The following is a 15,681-nucleotide window of genomic DNA, read 5'->3' as shown; positions in this document are numbered from 1 at the left end:
GCAGGATATTAATGTTATCTTTTGTCAAATTGTTTCCCTTTTTAACGATATGTTATGCAACCTTTGATTTACATTCATAATGAAGTCCTTTATCCATCTCTTTGTTAGCATTTCTTACCTCTGCGATGTGTTCCTTAAACCTTGTTTCCAAAGTCCTTTTCGTCTGACCAATGTAGATTTTATTGCAATCTGGACAAGAGATTTTGTAGACTTCAGCTTTCCCTAACCCATTTATTGAATCTTTTGTTGATCCTAACAGTGACTTCTGCTGATTTGTCCTGCTGCTGAATACTAAATCTAGGCCGAAACTTCTAAACTTCGCTATTGTTTGGTAATGTTTTTATCAAAATTCACAGCTACACGTTTTAAACCCTCAGTTACTGGTGTAAGAGTTGTCTAAATACGCCTAAAATGATCCCTTGTTCTATTATCGATAACTGCTTGAATTCTTGATACCCATTAAGTCTAGCGATTTCAAAATGTGAGCTATTTCCTTTGATTTGCCTGTATCGCTAAGAAAAAGAGTTCGCATCTTGTGAACCATGTGATGAAAAGCGGCCATTTTGTGTTGATGGGAATGGTTTGAAGTGCTTGGTATTACCATAGAGGTAACTCTAAGACTAGCAGGTCCCGAAGAAACGTGCTCAACTTTTCGGCTCAGCTCTGGTACTCTCTTCGGTCCCAAGCTAATCGATGCACAGCTCGAAACATAGGAAAATCCAAGAACCCCTCATTTTATCTGTCAAACTTTCATAGAAAATCAAAACAAACATAGTGTAGTACTAGAATTTCGACTAGAATGGGGTACGTTAATCGATTTGCTTGGGCCCAATAAGCTAGTCAAGTAGTGAGCCAATTTAAAATCGTTAGTATCCACCGGCTGGTATTACTCTCTTTGTGTTTGTTGGTTTCCTATAGATTTCGAAATTGAACGATGATGAGAAGATCTAAGAAGGGGAGTTTGCCGTCTCTCTCTTCTTCGTAGGTAAATTTGATGTCCTTTCTTTCTTCTTCTTTATTGGGAGCAGGGAAAAGCCCATTTGAGTGGAGCTTATAAAAGCTTTTTTTTTCTCAAATGGGCATAAAACCTCCTCATCTTTTCGCATCAACAGAACAGTACATCCCAAATGATACATTATTAACTTAAGACTAAAAGGCTCATTATAGCCATAATTAGTACGAAATGTCGATATACGCATAAATTGATGACAACGGAGAGTACGGCGACGAATATCAAAATTCAACTCACGTAACACTGTAGGACAATCTATGTGAGATTGAACAACATCAGATATGAAACAAGCCTTAGTGACATTCCTACGAACCTCCAGAAGGTCAAGGTCAATTAATTTACAACGATCTTCATATCTAGGGAGATTAAATGGATCATTCCAAGGCAAAGAGCAAAGCGAATAAACTTATGTTGGATAGATTCTACTTGCTGTACGCTGTTCTGATAGTAAGGAGCCCAAACCACAACTGCATACTCCAATGTAGAGCGAAATAAAGAACAATACAGGGTCTTCAAATAGTGAATATCCGAGAATTCTTTTGCAACTCGAAAAATAAAGCCCAGGCATTTAGAAACTTTGGAGGTTATATATATATATCCTACATGATCTTTAAAAGTAAGTTTCGAATCTAAGAGAACACCCAAATCCTTAACAGTAGAGTCTCTCTTTAGAGATATTCCGGCAATGGTGTAATCAAATGAAATGACAGAACGTTTACGTCCAAAGGAAATTACTGAGCATTTGTTGGCATTCAAGCTCATACGATTAGTTGCGAACCATTTGGAAAAAAGGTTGAGTTCTTTCTGAAGGAAATGTGCATCTTCTTCACAGGTTATTACATAATAGAGTTTGAAGTCATCGGCATACGAGAGCTTAAAACATTTGAGCACTAGGTTGACGTCATTCAGGTACAGCAAGAATAAGAATGGTCCAATATGACTGCCCTATGGAACACCAGATTTTGGGTTACAAAATGGTGAGTTGACAACCTGGAAGGAGCGGAATACCTAGCCCTGGTCCTCACAAGTTCCTACTTCACGCCTCCCCGAGTCATATGATAACAAAAGACTACCAGCTAAAACATGGACACAGCTGGGTGGCGTAGCCTGGGCAATGTTGCCAGTCCGGCAATAGCAAAGTGAAGAGGTGCGACGCGAACACTGGCGTGGTAACCATAGTACGGTGATAGAGGAAATGCTTCACAAAACCCGAGCGTCTGTTCACCATGGAGGTGCGGCTCAAAACGGTGTCTGTTCTCCATATTAGGAGCGGCTGATCACCGTCCTAGTGCCAGTGTGGGACTCTAAACAGAGCTGTGCACGATGGTCCCTCGGCGAGACAGGGGGTTGGGGCAGGCCCAACAAGCCGCCTTGGAAAAAAAACATAAAGTTGCAAATACTGAAGAAAGAAATACGAATCGGAACAATCGGCACAGACCTACACGACGAAATAAGGACTACGATTGGAAACTCGGAACATGGAACTGCAAATCGCTCGGCTTTCCGGGCTGCGATAGGTTAATCTATGACGAACTTCAACCACGCAACTTCGAAGTCGTAGCACTGCAGGAACTTTGCTGGACGGGACAAAAGGTATGGAAAAGCGGGCATCGAGCGGCTACTTTCTCTACCAGAGCTGTGGCACCACCAACGAGCTGGGAACCGGCTTTGTAGTGCTGGGTAAGATGCGCCAACGCGTGATTGATTGGCAGCCGATCAACGCGAGGATGTGCAAGTTGAGGATTAAGGGCCGTTTCTTCAACTACAGCATCATCAACGTGCACTGCCCACACGAAGGGAGACCCGACGACGAGAAAGAAGCGTTCTATGCGCAGCTGGAGCAGGTGTACGACGGCTGTTCGCAACGGGACGTCAAAATCGTCATCGGCGACATAAACGCTCAGGTAGGACGGGAGGCAATGTATAGACCGGCAATCGGGCCAAACAGCTTGCATGTCGTATCGAACGACAACGCAACGGGCAACGATGCGTGAACTTTGCAGCCTCTCGGCGTATGGTAGTTCGAAGTACCTTTTTCCCCCGCAAGGATATCCACAAAGCCACCTGGAGATCACCTGACCAACACACAGAAAACCAAATCGATCACGTTCTAATCGACGGGAAATTCTTCTCCGACATTATCAACGTCCGCACGTACCGCAGTGCGAACATAGATTGCAGTATGCATGCGAACATAGTTGCAGTATGCATGCGCTCAAAACTCTCGACGGTTCATAACACCCGTCAAAGTCGAACCCCGCGACCCAACATTGAGCAACTACGGGACGCTGGAGTTGCCCAGAACTACGCGCAGCAGCTGGAAGTTGCACTACCCACGGAAGAGCAGCTTGGCGCAGCTTCTCTTGAAGATGGCTCAAATTCTATGCCGCCGTCTGTCACCATTTGCAAGAGAGTTCGTGGGGCAATACCAGGCGGAATTCATGGGTGCCCGCGCTACCACGGACCAAATTTTCACGATTCGGCAGGTTCTGCAGAAATGCCGCGAATACAACGTGCCCACACATCATTTGTTCATCGATTTCAAATCCGCATACGACACAATCGATCGAGATCAGCTATGGCAGATTATGCACGAGTACGGATTTCCGGATAATCTGACGTGATTGGTCAAGGCAACGATGGATCGAGTGATGTGCGTTGTTCGAGTATCGGGGACACTCTCGAGTCCCTTTGTATCTCGAAGGGGGTTACGGCAAGGTGATGGACTTTCGTGTCTGCTATTCAACATCGCGTTAGAAGGTGTGATCAGAAGAGCTGGGATAGACACGAGTGGCACGATCTTCAGGAAGTCCATCCAGCTTCTTGGCTTCGCCGATGACATTGACATCATGGCACGGAACTTTGAGACGATGGCGGAAACGTACATCAGACTGAAGGCTGAAGCTAGGCAGATTGGACTTGCCATCAACGCATCAAAGACAAAATACATGAAAGGAAGAGGTTCTAGGGAAGACAATGTTAGCCTCCCACCCCGAGTTCAGATTGACGGTGACGAAATCGAGGTGGTCGATGAGTTCGTGTATTTGGGCTCACTGGTGACCGCCGAAAATGATACCAGCAGAGAAATTCAAAGACGCATTATGGCAGGGAATCGTGCCTACTTTGGACTCCGGAGGACGCTCCGGTCGAATAAAATTCGCCGCCGCACGAAGTTGACTGTCTACAAGACGCTGATTAGACCGGTGGTGCTCTACGGCCACTAGACCTGGACTATGCTCGTGGAGGACCAACGCGCCCTTGGTGTTTTCGAACGGAAGGTGTTGCGTACCATCTACGGTGGAGTGCAGATGGATGACGGAACGTGGAGGAGGCGAATGAACCACGAAATGCACCAGCTGCTGGGAGAACCATCCATCGTCCACATTGCAAAAATTGGGCGACTACGGTGGGCTGGGCACGTCGTAAGAATGCCGCACGACGACCCAGTGAAAATGGTTCTAGAAAGCGATCCAACAGGAACAAGAAGAAGAGGCGCAGACTACGAGGTTGACGAAGTGTGGCCATGGATCGAGTAGAGTGGAGACGACTTCTTCGGACAGCAGAGGACAACAAGGCCTTAGTCTGATTGGTAAGGTAAGTAAGTGGAACACCAGATGTGACATGGAATGGTTCTGATATAGTATTACCAATTTTGACCGACATTGAACAACCAACCAGATAAGAGTTTAGCGAATCTAGCAACGAACCAGATAAACCAAGACGTTCAAGCTTTGCGATCAAGATTTCATGGTTGATTTTATCGAAAGCAGCTGAAAAATCAGTATAAATGGCATCGACCTGCTTGTGAGCTTCTATTGTCTTGATGATAAAGGACGTGTATGGAACCAGATGGGTGCAGGTGGATCTCTTCGGCATGAACCCATGTTGTGTCGCGGAAAAGTAGTTGAGACAATGATGCTTGAGGAAGTCGAGGACAATCAGCTCAAATAGTTTAGAAGTAGCACATAGTGCAGCGATTCCTCTGTAGTTTTAAGCCTCTCGTTTATCGCCTTTTCACGTAGAACTACGTCTTTGTGGACTATACTGGGGTGCAAGTCAAAAAATATGTGTGGTGAAGGAGTGTTAGGTTTTGAACGCTTGTAACTTTGTCATTTATAGATGAAATTAAAATTCAAATACGCCAATCGATAGGATATTACATTACGAACCTGTTGAAATAAATATTTTTCCAATTTTTCTGTAATTAAACTTTTGAAAATGTACAAATGATAATTTTATCACTGATTTCATGAAATAAGCCTTTTTCCCAAACCCAGTCATCATATGTGTCGGCCACATACTTAATATATGTACATATAAAAACCATGCGTGACCACACATACTATTCATTTGCGTGTAAATTTCATGTGTGAAGAGTGGATTCTGTTTATGTGTGGTCAAATGAAAATCATGTGGAATTTCACATGGATATTTGTCAAGAAAAATGTGTAAATTGTTTTGAGTCAACCATAACCGAAACATTGAAATACTTGAAAATTTTAAGATAAAGTATAATAGTCAAAAATGCATGAAAAACATCAATTTTGTGTGGTTCTACGTCATACTGCGGTCGTGTCTAGGACACAACCTTTACTTTTTTGTACACGGGAAAAACGAATGATATCTTCCATGTTTTAGGAAAAGATCCGGATGAGAGCGAGCGGTTGAAAATAATAGCTAGAGGATGCGAGAGAGCAGAACTACACTTCTTCAAGATGATAGATGGTATGCCGTCCGGACCGGGGTTTGGTGAGCATTTCAACCGAGCGCAAGCTGATTCAACAGTATTATGTGATATCCGTGGATGAGGACCAATGGCAGAGCGGAGAGGTACATTAGCTGCAGCATCAGTCACCAGATGTAGGTCAAATGATTCGTCAGTAAATACTGCTGAGAATTGTTCTTTGAAAAGGTCAGTTATGGCCGGAAGAGAAGAAGCTTCTTTATGGCCGAGCTTCATGGTTGAAGGTAGTCGATTCCTGGACAGTTTTTTAAGAGCCGATCTTGAGAGCCGAAGGTTGTTGGACCAGGGTGGGTACACAGGATTTTTACACACTTTTATGGGGGTGAACTGATCTATGGCGTAAGCTACGACGAAAGTGAAGACTTAAACTGTTGTTTCGACGCTCAAATCATGCAACATGTTCTCCCAACCGATAGAGGATAAAAATAGATTCAAGTCAGTTTTTCTGAATGTATAACGAGTGGCTTCGGTGAGGGGATGAATTCATAAGGAACACATTCCTTTATAAACAATTGAAGAGGCGGATGATGGCGGCATTCCTCAACAAGAGGGGTTGGAGCTTCAGAAACAGTAGTATCGTGATTGAGATCTTGGCTAACAAAACAGAGATCAAGCAAGCGATGGTTGGAGTTACAGACAGAGTTGAGCTGGATGAGTCCCGCTGTACTATAATCATGAGTTGATGAGTTGATGAGTTGATTTTGAACTAGGTTCATCGATGAGTGCGCAAGGTCGGTATGCAGGTAATCTGATGAACTTTGAATCCAGTTCACAGAACGCATGTTAAAATCACCCAGGATGAGGATCTTATCTGCCAAAGACATGCGTGAGGTAATCCAAACCAATGATTCACAATGTTTCACATCAAAGTTGCATCGGTGACACGGTCAGGAGGTACGTAAATGACACAGATGAATAATATGAAGCCAGGGACGAAAAGTTCCACCCATACCTGTTCGACAGAAGTGCAGTTGGGTGGTTGCAATAGCCGACATTTGTAGTTGGAACTTGTCAGGTTTGTGCGGTTAGAACGGAAAACAGTATATACACGTCCAAAAATCTGTGTGGATAGTGTGTTGCAGTTGAGCCAGGTTTCCGTAAAAGCTTATATGTCGTATGCCTCATCTGAGCACGCAAACGAATAGTCAGCAAGATTAGTGTTCATGCCACCAAGATTTTGATAGTAACATAGTAATCCATTTATACCATGTTACTATCAAAATCTTGGTGGCATGAACATGGTCCTTGTAAACGTTGATTATGGCCTCCAAAGTTTTTGCTAAATCTTCCCTTTTGACAATGCTAAAAATGTCATCCACGTACCTATACCAAAACTTGGGCAACAAATTCCTATCCTCCAGAGTATTTTCTAGGCTAGCCATGAACTGTTCACATAAAAATGGAGAAAGCGGATTGCCCATAGGAGCGCCTTTAGTTTGTTTATAAAAATTTCCCTGAAAATGAAATAATTTTCCTCCATACAAAGACGAGTAAGCTTGAGATATGACCGAACTTTGTTTTTCCAAGTAGAATCCTCACGTTACTTCAGAAGCCAGTCCTCTAAAAGGCTGATGGGTTCCTTTACTGGTACACTCGGGAAAAAGTACTGTGACATCAAATGAAACCATGACTTCATCTTCCCGAATCTCTCCTGATGCCTGAAGTTGATTTACGAATTCCTGTGTGCTGTTAACTGAGCGAGTGGAAAAGGGTTTAGGCATATTTATGAGTGGGGGATGACCATGATCCTTCAGCCGAGATAATCTCCCTCATTTCGTTTCCTGGTTTGTGAATCTTTGGTAAACCTTTGATCCTAGGTAGAATAGGGTTAGAAACTTCCAATTGATTCGTAGTATTGCCAATAAACGCCTTGCACTCTTTCAACGTTTTATCCACATGTTTAACTATAGATGGGAGGGAGTCAATCCTCAACTGTATGTATGGGCCATTAGTAATTGTTTCCGTCATCCGATTGTCATAGTCCTCTTTGTCCAAAATCACTACTGCATTACCTTTGTCCGCTTTTGTATAGAATACCGGCTTTGCTTTTAGTTTTTTGAGAATTCAAATTTCCTCTTTTTCGGTTCTACTAAGTGAATGTCCCTTTCCGTTTTGTATTGTTTCTGAAATAATGTTCCTGGCAGTCTCGTTTAATTGAATAGGAAGTGTGTGAGTGATTGCAGTCTTCATGTCAACGACGGCCTCAGGTTTTGAGGAGATCGCATATCCAAACCCCTTGTTGAGAAGTGTCAATTGTTCTTCTGAGATTGATTGAACCACAGCTGTGTAAACTGAGCTGTGTGATTTCTGTTCTCTTTGCTGTGTTGTGTAATTCAAATAGTATTGTCAGTTTGTTGTTATGTAACTTTCTTTTCCTTTTTTCCTCGCAGTCCTCCAATACTTTTACTTTAGTCGAAAACAGTGGAAACTCAATTATTTTTTTTTTTTCTAATTGTATGGGTTCAATATTATTTAACATGCTGAAAATAACAGAGTATTTCTTACCATAAATTTATTAAAATAGATTTGTCTACGGTGGAAGATGTGTTCAAAACCATCACCTGTTTTCATGCTGGATCATGGAATGTAGAATGACCTAGTAGTGTCTTATCGACATAATATAGGGTGTCTCAGAAAGTATAACTACACTTATATGTTTACTTATTGCTCAAGAAGTTTGTGTGCGCAAAGTGCATTACTAGAAAAAAAATGTACAATTTTATCCGAGTGTAACTTTTTTATCCGTGGGTGAAAATTGATGATAATCTGGGTATAACTAGTTTGGAGTGAATTGTTTACATGTGCAAAGTTTCATAACAATCGGTTCAGTGGTTATTGAGATGTCATCGAAACAAGAAGAAAATCGCCGGAGAATTTTGCGCGCCGTCATGGAAAATCCGACTGCGACCATGAGATGGATCGGAAGGCAACTGGGAATCACCCATACAACTGTGTCTCGGGTGGTAAAATCATTTAAAGAGTCCCAGACGACCGAGCGGCGGGCTGGAAGTGGAAGAAAATCGAAGACAGCTGACCCTGTGAAGGCCCGGAAGGTGTTGGATTATTTCAAGCGTAATCCGAACCTTTCGATTCGCGACGCGGATCTGAAGGCAAAGTGTTCAGCAAACCATGAAACGAGCTGGGCTTCGTGTATTCAAGGTCCAGAAGGCACCGAACTGGCGTGATCAACAAAACACGGTGGCCAAATCCCGCGCAAGGAAGCTGTATCGAGAGTGATTAACGAAACCGATGTGTGTGGTTATGGATGACAAAACCTACATCAAGGCAGACGCAAAGCAGATACCGGGGCTGGAGTTCTACGTTGCCAAATCATGGTTTGATGCTCCGACATAAGGAAGAAGAAAGTGGACAAATTCGCCAAAAAATACTTGCTCTGGCAGGCCATATGCCAATGCGGTAAACTGAGTAAACCGTACAACACAATTTGTACCATCAACAGCAAAATTTACCGCACCGAGTGCCTCCAGAAGCATCTGTTGCCCATCCTGCGGTCCCACGGATGCGACACATTATCACTAGCCCACAAAATAAAAGTTCTAATTTTCCACGGGTCAACCTCTAGATTTGGGGCTTTTATTTAAGAAAACCATTCACTTAAAGTTTCAGCTAATTTGGTTGTAGGATGAGCTAGCGCTTTTAGATTGGATTTTGAATGGGGAATTTTCATGAAAACCATGAACAAACGACACCTCTAAACTCTTTGGTTTGATTGAGATATTTGCTTTTGAGTGTATTCGAGCTCTGTGTATATGAAAATTTCAACCATATCTCCTGTATAAACACTAAACCAAAAGCGTCAGCCCATGTAACGACAAAAAGAGCTGAAACATTCAGATAGTGGTTATCGCACCAAAAAAACACGAGCCTGGAGTTGTTCCTCATAGTTTAAGCTACGTGTGCTGAAATTCTGAGCTTAATCGAGTTTGCTGAACCACACAGTAAAAAAATATTTTAATATTACATCAAAGTGGATGCACTTCAAACGTGCCGAAAATTTGGTTTAACATTAATTGCCAAAAAGGACAACATTATCATTAATACAGTGCATGAACTGACATTACGCTGCTTTTACTGCATTTGTTTATTTTTGAGGCCATAAAAATACATGAGATTTTCGACATGATTGAAGTGCATCCTCTTGGATGTAATATTAAAAATTATGGATAGAGGTTTGTCAAATGTTGTCAAATTTACTTAGAACAATCTTACTGTTATTACAGGAAGTTTTTAATGCACGTATGTATGGCAACTTCCCCGGTATAGAGTAACAAATTTTGGTTGGACCTATTTATGTCATTTTTACACTGCGTCTAAATGTATGCCGTTTTTTTTCTATGAATATAACATATGGACATGAAAAATGTGTGTTTGGTGAAAAAGTCTACTTTTCTAGTTTCGAATAATACTTTTCTCATAATAGGATTTTATTGAACGTTTTTATTCAACAATGAACTTGAATAATAGATGGACTTATTACATAAAGTACCATTTTTATGCTTAAGGGCCAAGTGCCATAAACCAATCAACAACTGCTAAGCGAATGGTATTTTGGTTACATAGAGCACATATTTTTTGGAATCGGTCAACCGGTTCTGGAAATATAACCGGAACATGCTGCGGTTTATATGAGGCATGAGGCTAATTGCGACCCCCAACGAATAAAACTTATCATGTGACACCTCAAATCACATTCCAGTCATTTGAGGGGCCCAGTGCCACATTGGCCACATATGGTCAAAAATCATTGAATCACATTAAAGTTCAACAACCAGTTCGATGGCAATTATTAGGAATAGCCAGGCAGTCCGCATCGTGCTCTCTTGCCGTGCGGATCTATTTGCTTTTTGCTCAAGGAAGTGTTACTACTACCTAAAGCTACAACAAATTTAAACAGCACCTTTCAGTGCTCAACCTGTTAAAATTTTCTACCTTGTTCAACTCTTATTCCTCTTCGATCCTTGTTTGGACCCTACCCGAGGTAATCCTTCTTGGATATCGTTTTGGAAAATTCCTCTTCGATCCTTCAGATTCTTATTTAATCTGCTTGGAAGTCGATTTGGATAAAAATCTACTGCCGCCATGGCGCCTAAACGCAAAAGAAAGGGGCAACCTCTTGATCCCCCTTCTGATGAAATTAATTTGAGTAATCAATTTGATTTGCTCACGGATGATGAGAATGATCCATCATCGAAGAAAAATTCTAGTATACTTTCCCGGCTTAATGCCAAGAAGGAAAAGATTCCCCCTATTGTGATAACCACTTCCGATTTCCATGCTCTTCGCATGGAACTTTTGAATTTCGTAAAAGTTAAGTTTTCACTACAAATTGGACGTCGGGGTAAATGCCGTGTATTGGCTGAAACCTTGGACGGATTTAAATGTCTTCTCAAGAATCTTACTGAGAACAAGCACAAATTTTTTACTTACGACACCAAAACTGAACGTGTGTTCAAGGTTGTCATGAAAGGACTGCCCAGTGGTGAATCCCTGGATCAGATCAAAGATGAACTGGCAAAATTACTATCCTCATAAAAAAAAACTCTCAGAGAGTACCTTGTCTTTCTTGGTAAAATTATTTAACAGATGTTTCCATTTGGCATACTTTCCTGATAAATGGAAAAATGCAAAAGTTGTATCAATTTTGAAGCCGGATAAAACTCCAGCTGAAGCTTCTAGCTACCGTCCAATAAGTTTGCTTTCTTCAATTAGTAAACTTTTTGAAAAGATAATTTTAAATAGAATGATGCTTCACATCAATACGAACTCAATTTTTGCAGTTTGGATTTCGCCATGGGCATTCACTATTCATCAACTCTTAAGAGTTACCAATTTAATTCGTTCAAACAAATATGAAGGCCACTCAACTGGAGTTGCTCTTCTAGACAAAGAAAAAAGCATTCGACAGTGTTTGGCATTAAGGTTTGATTGCTAAATTGAAAAAGTTAAACTTTCAATTCTATATTATGAAATTAGCTCAAAATCATTTAACTGACAGAACTCTGCTGGTAAATCATCAAAATTCCAAATCTGATCGACTATCTGTTAGAGCAGTAGTTCCTCAGGGGAGCATTCTTGGGCCTATATTGTATAACATTTTCACTTCGCACCTTCCTGATTTGCCTCAGGGTTGCCACAAATCTTTGTTCGCTGATGACACAGGCATATTTTCTCTTCTTATTTACAACAATGGAAGATTTCTCCCACCGCTTCCAAAACTCAACTTATAATATTTCCACATAAGCTTAGAGCTTCGTTTTTGAAACCTAGTAGTAGTCACATAGTCACTATGAACGGAGTTCCAATTTCCTGGTCAAACCAAGTGAAATATCTTGGATTAATACTTGACCAAAAATTAACTTTTAAAGATCACATTGAGGGCATTCAAGCTAAATGTAACAAATATATTAAATGTTTGTATCCTCTTATAAACAGGAAATCCAAACTTTGCCTGACGAATAAACTTCTAATATTTAAACAAGTTTTTAGACCGGCCATGCTTTACGCTGTGCCAATATGGTCTTGTTGTTGCACTACCAGGAAAAAAGCACTTCAAAAGATTCAGAACAAAGTTCTGAAAATGATTTTGAAGTTGCCTCCCTGGTACAGTACTACCGAGGTACATAGAATTTCGAATGTTGAGACTTTAGAACAAATGTCCAACAAAATAATTAATAATTTCAGGCAAAAATCGTGGCAATCCTCAATTGCAACGATCAATTCTCTTTATACTTAGATAAGATTTAGTTTTAGTTTTTAGTTTTAAGATATCAATTGTTATACTGACATGCAGGTTTAAAAAAAAACCTGTTTAAAATACTGAATTGCCAAGACAGGAACAATATAAAAACACTTAGATATATATATATCATAACAATTAAGGCTTGTAAGTTACTGTAGTAACTGGAGCACCTAGGTTAAAATGAAATGTAATTTATTTTGAATTTGGAACAAAATAAATTTGGAATAGCCAGGATCCATTCAATTTCCGGAAATCCCTAGAGAAGTAGTTAGTTTTAGACTTGTATCAAAATCTATTCTGCATTGCCTCAAACCACATGGGAATTCATCTACTACCTCTATGCTCTGTTAAAAAAAGTTGTGACTAGGAAAGTAAACCGAAAATCATGTTCCTGCGTGCGAAGGAAATTGTAAACAAACCTTAGCACACCTGACGGCCAATACAGGAAACAACATTTAATATTTTTTTTTAATTTCTTTTTTCTAAGTCCATCTAAACAAACCACTGCCAGACGTCAAAAAGTGAGGTTAACCCGACGGTGCAGTGTATGTGTCAGTCTCAGAACACCTAAATATACATGAATTTTTCTAAGTGTGAATGTATTGATATTTTGTTTTTAGGTATGTCCAGATTCATGGAATCTTTAGCTGTTTCAAAATGAGAGATAACCCAACTAACATTTTCAGCTTTATAAGCCAACTTTTCCAGCGTTGTGCTGTAAAGTAGCTAAAACAAAGCTGCAGATACAGCAACAAGTAGAAGATAGCAAAATTGTTTTGGAGAGCGTTTACTCTACTTGTTTACAACCATTATTCAATTTGTCAGTCGCATTGAATAACATCACCCAATAAACGCTAATGTCACTTCTATGCAAATATTAATCAACTTTCAGCTTTAAGCTTCAAAACAAAGCTAAAAAGCGAATAAATTACTCATTTGATGGCTTCTACACAACCAACCACTATTGCTGAATAACATAAACATCAATAGTGCTTTTTCAAAAACTAAACAACCTGTACTAAACTAGTAAACTGTTTTAGCGCTACTTTGAAAGTTATTTTACAGTCAACATGGTTTATTTTTAGATTTGTGTAGTTTTACAGCTTTCACTCTGCTCCTTTACAAAGCAGAATTAACCAGTCGAGAAAAGTGATTCATGTACACTATTATAAAGCCTCTACTCAGCAATCTTGTTGAAGAAGGGCATGTAAATTTGTTTCCGTCAGTTCAAAATGTTAGCGTAGCGAATTTGGTAGCATCAAGGTTCGCCAATGCGGTCATCTCGAGTTCGATTCCAGGTTCCGATACAGCGTAAATAATTTGGTGGTGTGCTTATAACTAATTTCGATTAATTTGATTCGCAGTAAAATAAGCTTGATAAATTCCTCCAACAACAAAAAAAAAAACGAAAACAATATTTAACCGGGCGTCAAGAAAAAGCTGTGTAGTGATTATTGGATAATCGGGTAAAGATTGAGTAAGCGCCTTTCAAGTTCACACACAACTAACCAGCAGGATAACAGCTTAATAGAAGCGTAAATAGATATGCAATCAGAGCTTGTCCCAACAGTGACTAATTTAGCCAGATTTGCTTGTATAGAGGTTGAGTAAAGGTTTCCTTGAAAAGAGTAAAGCGTTTAAATTGCGAAAATTGTTAGTTGGGAATGGTCAAATATAGAAGTATCTCTGAAATATATTGTAATACAACTTTAAATTAATAGCTACGGTTTTCAACCATTTATTATAACAATTGCCACAGTCCTCCATCCGTCAAGCATCAGATCAACCAAACGCAGTGGGAATGATTCATATTTACCGGATTTGCAGTCTCCTCATCGGCGCTCACCTGCGAGCGGACGTCATCGCGCATACGACAGATCGCGCCAAGGTCGAATGATTTATTCGTACGAAACACATGTTCGAAACCGTCCACATTGTGCACTATGTCACTTTTGCACAATTTCCGTTTACTTTGAAAGGTGGATCCCACACCGGCACTGCCGCCAAACCTGACGGGCCTGATCCGGAAATTCCCGAGAAATTCCTGGAACTTGGCACTGTACTTATTGACCTTCTTTGTCCGCTCAACGTCTTCTTCGTCCTCAACGGCACAAAACGAACATTTCTCAGCACTATACAACCGACCACAGTCTTCGCAAATATTTTCGTAAATATTCTCCTCACACTTTCTGAGCTTCCCGTAGCCACCGAAGGATAGCTGTTGCTTCAAACTTCCATTGACGACATTCTCGTAGATATTAGCACTCCACGATCCATCGTTATCCAACGTCGCAATTGGTGATTGTTTTTGGTCACGATTACCACCCCCGAGAAATGGCACTACACTACTGCCGTGGCCAATGTCATCAGACAGACTACCAGGCTGCTGCTGCCACTTAGTGCCACTGCCTCCGTCAACATCATCATCATCATCATCTGCATTGTGCTGGTATTTGTTTTGCTCTGGCAACGACGACGGTGGCGATGATAATTGCCCTACCCCTACTTCCATGACTGGCTCAGTACTATACGATCGAGACGCAGCGAACAATGACGTCGTCGTCATCGTCGGGATCGCGAGTGGTGGTAGATGAGAAACGGAACCGGCGGAAGCGGGCAGCAGATGTAGGGCCGCAGATTTATTATTGCTGTTTTGTTCGTCGCTTTGAATAGGTCCGACTGTCGTTGTCGGATGAGTCGAGTTGTTGGAATTTCTTGACATCATAAGAATGTTTTTGATTCGATTCTCTTTTGCTCAGTCGTTCCTGCCAGCATGCATGGGATAAGACACACATTGTTCACGCACTTGTTGCTCCCGGGTGTAAAGATGGGCACATGGCCTATGTGTTGTTGTGATCTTCGCGAGAATTATGGCTTGTATGGGTATAGTGAGCTGCTTACGAGTTTATATGCAAATTGACTTTTTATACTGATTTGCTGATAAGGTAATCGATGACTAATTTGATTATACTATAGGTAAGTTGCAAATTAAAGTCTGCCTTTGACAGTAACAATATTTCCCAAAATAATGACGGAAATTTTATTGAAGTAACAAATTGTAACATTGGAAATAACTATTTTTCTAATAAGCAAATAGCATGAGACATACCAACTATTTTTAGAAATTACTATTGCTGCATGGTTTTGTGCCAAAATTGTTCATCA

General features: G+C 40.7%; 1 protein-coding gene across 2 annotated transcripts in view; it reads right to left on the bottom strand.

Annotated features, from left to right (window-relative positions):
- LOC135708835 (uncharacterized) overlaps nt 1–15,444 on the bottom strand; it is a 34,857-nt gene extending 19,413 nt beyond the window's left edge. The window contains exon 1 of one of the 2 annotated variants that reach the window (XM_065230984.1): nt 14,333–15,444. In XM_065230984.1, coding sequence (XP_065087056.1) covers nt 14,333–15,241 — 909 coding nt within the window. In that variant the 5' untranslated portion in view covers nt 15,242–15,444. The remainder of the gene's footprint in view (nt 1–14,332) is intronic. The other variant, XM_065230985.1, reaches the window with a different exon arrangement.
- Between the last annotated feature and the right edge of the window lie 237 nt (nt 15,445–15,681).

Source organism: Ochlerotatus camptorhynchus, unplaced genomic scaffold (genome assembly GCF_037179485.1).
Source record: "Ochlerotatus camptorhynchus isolate MF236.1 unplaced genomic scaffold, CSIRO-AGI_Acam_v1.1 ptg000336l, whole genome shotgun sequence".
NCBI lineage: Eukaryota > Metazoa > Arthropoda > Insecta > Diptera > Culicidae > Ochlerotatus > Ochlerotatus camptorhynchus.
Note: the sequence above shows the minus strand (reverse complement) of the source record. Positions and strands in the feature narration are given on the sequence as shown.